This window comes from Leiobunum rupestre, chromosome 10 (genome assembly GCF_980474605.1).
Source record: "Leiobunum rupestre chromosome 10, qqLeiRupe1.1.hap1, whole genome shotgun sequence".
Classification (NCBI taxonomy): domain Eukaryota; kingdom Metazoa; phylum Arthropoda; class Arachnida; order Opiliones; family Sclerosomatidae; genus Leiobunum; species Leiobunum rupestre.
The window spans coordinates 22,551,579-22,554,071 of record NC_143393.1 but is presented as its reverse complement, the minus strand read 5'-3'; the positions used below and the strand labels follow the sequence as shown (position 1 = coordinate 22,554,071).

Genomic DNA, 2,493 nt, shown 5'->3' with positions numbered 1-2,493 from the left:
ATTTCTCGTCAATACCTACGATTTGTACACCTAACTGAAAATCTTGGCAGTAACACACAGGTTTTGCGAAAAATGTTTAATTTACATGGCCTAGATGGGGTACTTCTCTCGTAAGATAAATATAATACACTCCTGATATCACCAACTTCGACACATTAGACCTTATAAATAATCGACCATTTATTGAATGTTGAGTACAGAAAGTGGATGCAAATTCCATTTCATAAACCTATTTCGGTGTAACAAGGCGTTCCATCACAAAAGGACACGGTTGTCGGTTTTGAAGCGGAGCGACCATTACGCTAGCGGCGGATGGTCCAAGATGATAATGACCCTAGCTTTCAATCCCCAAATAACTGGACATTTTGAACTGAAAGTATCAGATACTAGAAAAGGGAGTTTAGACAATATGAAATGATACCGTAAGTCTATAACTAATTTCCATAAGTGTGACAACTAGCCGAAACAATTTGATAGCTATTTGCGCAGTGACGTAGAATTGACGTCATACTCAAAACGTTAAGCTCTACTAGAGAAAAAATACGTAACTTAATACGTAACACTATAACTAATTATATTAGTCGCCCTTTTATATATTATTGAATACTTTAGAATTAAAATATAAAAAAAATAAGGGCCAGACTGCGCCCCTCCGGGGAGACTCCGCGCTCCTGCCGGGCGTGGCGCCCTAGGGCCTAGCCCTACCTAGCCCAATGGTAGAGAGGGACCTGCGCGCGTATCAGGCCTAATGACTTAGGCTGCGTTCAGTAACTATAAAAGCTCAGCGCTGACTCAGCGGTTTTTTATACTTCCGGTTTTGAGATCACGTTGCCCGTCCGTTGAGCAACGAAGTCATCGGCTGTAAGAGAAGGTTTTTCTGTTGCTCAACGGTCACGTGACGTCGCAGCACGAAGTAAGGCTAGCCGCAACAGACGATATTTTACAAAATTTACAACAAGCGTAAAAAGCGTTCAACAAGATTCTACGGTAAGTTAGCAACGGTCTCAACTAGGAGCAACAAACACAAGGAGAAAGCAGCTAGCCTTTAAACACGCTAACGCAGTGTTGTGTACAAATTTCATTGGACGAGCCTTTATGCTGAACGTTTTACGGGCAGGGGGGGGAAGACAATTTCCGAATTTCCCCCTTCCGACGGCAGCAGGCGATAAAGCGTCTAACCAATGAAAACTGTACACAAGAAATTGCACGACTTTTAACGGGTTGCGTTCTCCTTGTGTGGGGTGCTGTTTGTTGCTCCTAGGTCTCAACGAAAATATTTTTTCAGATACTGCATTGAGAGTTACTGAAGTCAGCCTTTGTCTAAAAATGTATTGTTTTTCTAGGAAACTGATCCACTTATATGAAAGGTAATTATAAACTTACGTTGATACTTTGCGTTAAGAGACGCAATCGTAGATTACAATGACCAATCGACGTAAATTATCAGCTTAATTACCATTTAATTAGTTAATTTATACGTAATTAACGAGTTGTATCAGATTACTACGAATTCAAAACGAATTTATTGTCTAAAATTTGGAAAATTTAAGAAAAACTGAAAACCAAATAAATAACGGATATTTTCCGGATCAATTAAAGCACGTATAAACATAGTAGGACTTCAATTTTCCTTTCTCAGTGGCTTTTGGACTTGGAAAAAGCGTCGATACCTTTAACGTGAAAGGACACTTCGGTGTCCAAGCTGGGTTTGGTTCGCAGAGGCTGGTATTCGACCGGGATTTTCTGGCCCATGACTGTCTCGTACTCCTCTCCCGAATTAAATTCGAAGCCGAAGTAGTCCAATTCCGGTTCGGGTTCCGGTTCCTTAGGCGCGATTTCCCGATCCTGCGTTACGGAATGTCCATTAAGTATTACTCTAATTAATTATTTAACAAAGCCCTACGATCAAAGGACTGTGATGGCTATTTTTGCGATTTCTTTTGCGACTGGTGTCCGTGGCATCGGAGAGACTGGAAGTGGAATTAACGGGAGATGTTCCAAAGATTTTTAGAAATCCGGACATTTCTGTAAAGAAAATATATATTTCAGTATATAAATTTACAAATATTACGCCTAACAAATTTAAAAATATTACGCCTAGCAAATTTAGAAATATTACGCCTAATGAATTTGGCCATATTTCGTTAATAGATCTTTCTATAACGGTAAGCCTTCTTGTTCTTATGTTTCTTTTACGTCACTGTCTCCTCATTTTACAAGTCTAAGAGCGCGTGATTGAAGAGCTAGGAACTTCAGATTTTCTAGTGCGCGAGAAAATCGTGACGTGCTACTAATAAAGCTCCAGCTTGTGTCATAACCATCTTTTATTTATATTTATTTTTAATATAATTAATTTTATTTCACACGTGAAAATATTGGGTGATAGCATAAGTAACGTAACAGGTGTAATAGATGTTTCTATAAAATATAATGAATATAATATAATTAGTATATTAGTGAATCTGTGGTCAGGGTAAAAAAAAACTTTCCCGA

The 2,493-nt window shown here is 38.7% G+C and overlaps 1 protein-coding gene across 1 annotated transcript; it reads right to left on the bottom strand.

Annotated features, from left to right (window-relative positions):
- Positions 1-1,522: 1,522 nt before the first annotated feature.
- Positions 1,523-2,202, bottom strand: LOC149925076 (uncharacterized). The gene is made up of 3 exons (XM_090161133.1): positions 2,096-2,202; positions 1,904-2,025; positions 1,523-1,845 (listed from the first exon to the last, which is right to left on the bottom strand). The coding sequence occupies exons 1-3, from the start codon at positions 2,136-2,138 to the stop codon at positions 1,636-1,638; spliced, it is 375 nt and encodes a 124-aa protein (XP_090017259.1). The 5' UTR covers positions 2,139-2,202; the 3' UTR covers positions 1,523-1,635.
- Positions 2,203-2,493: the final 291 nt, after the last annotated feature.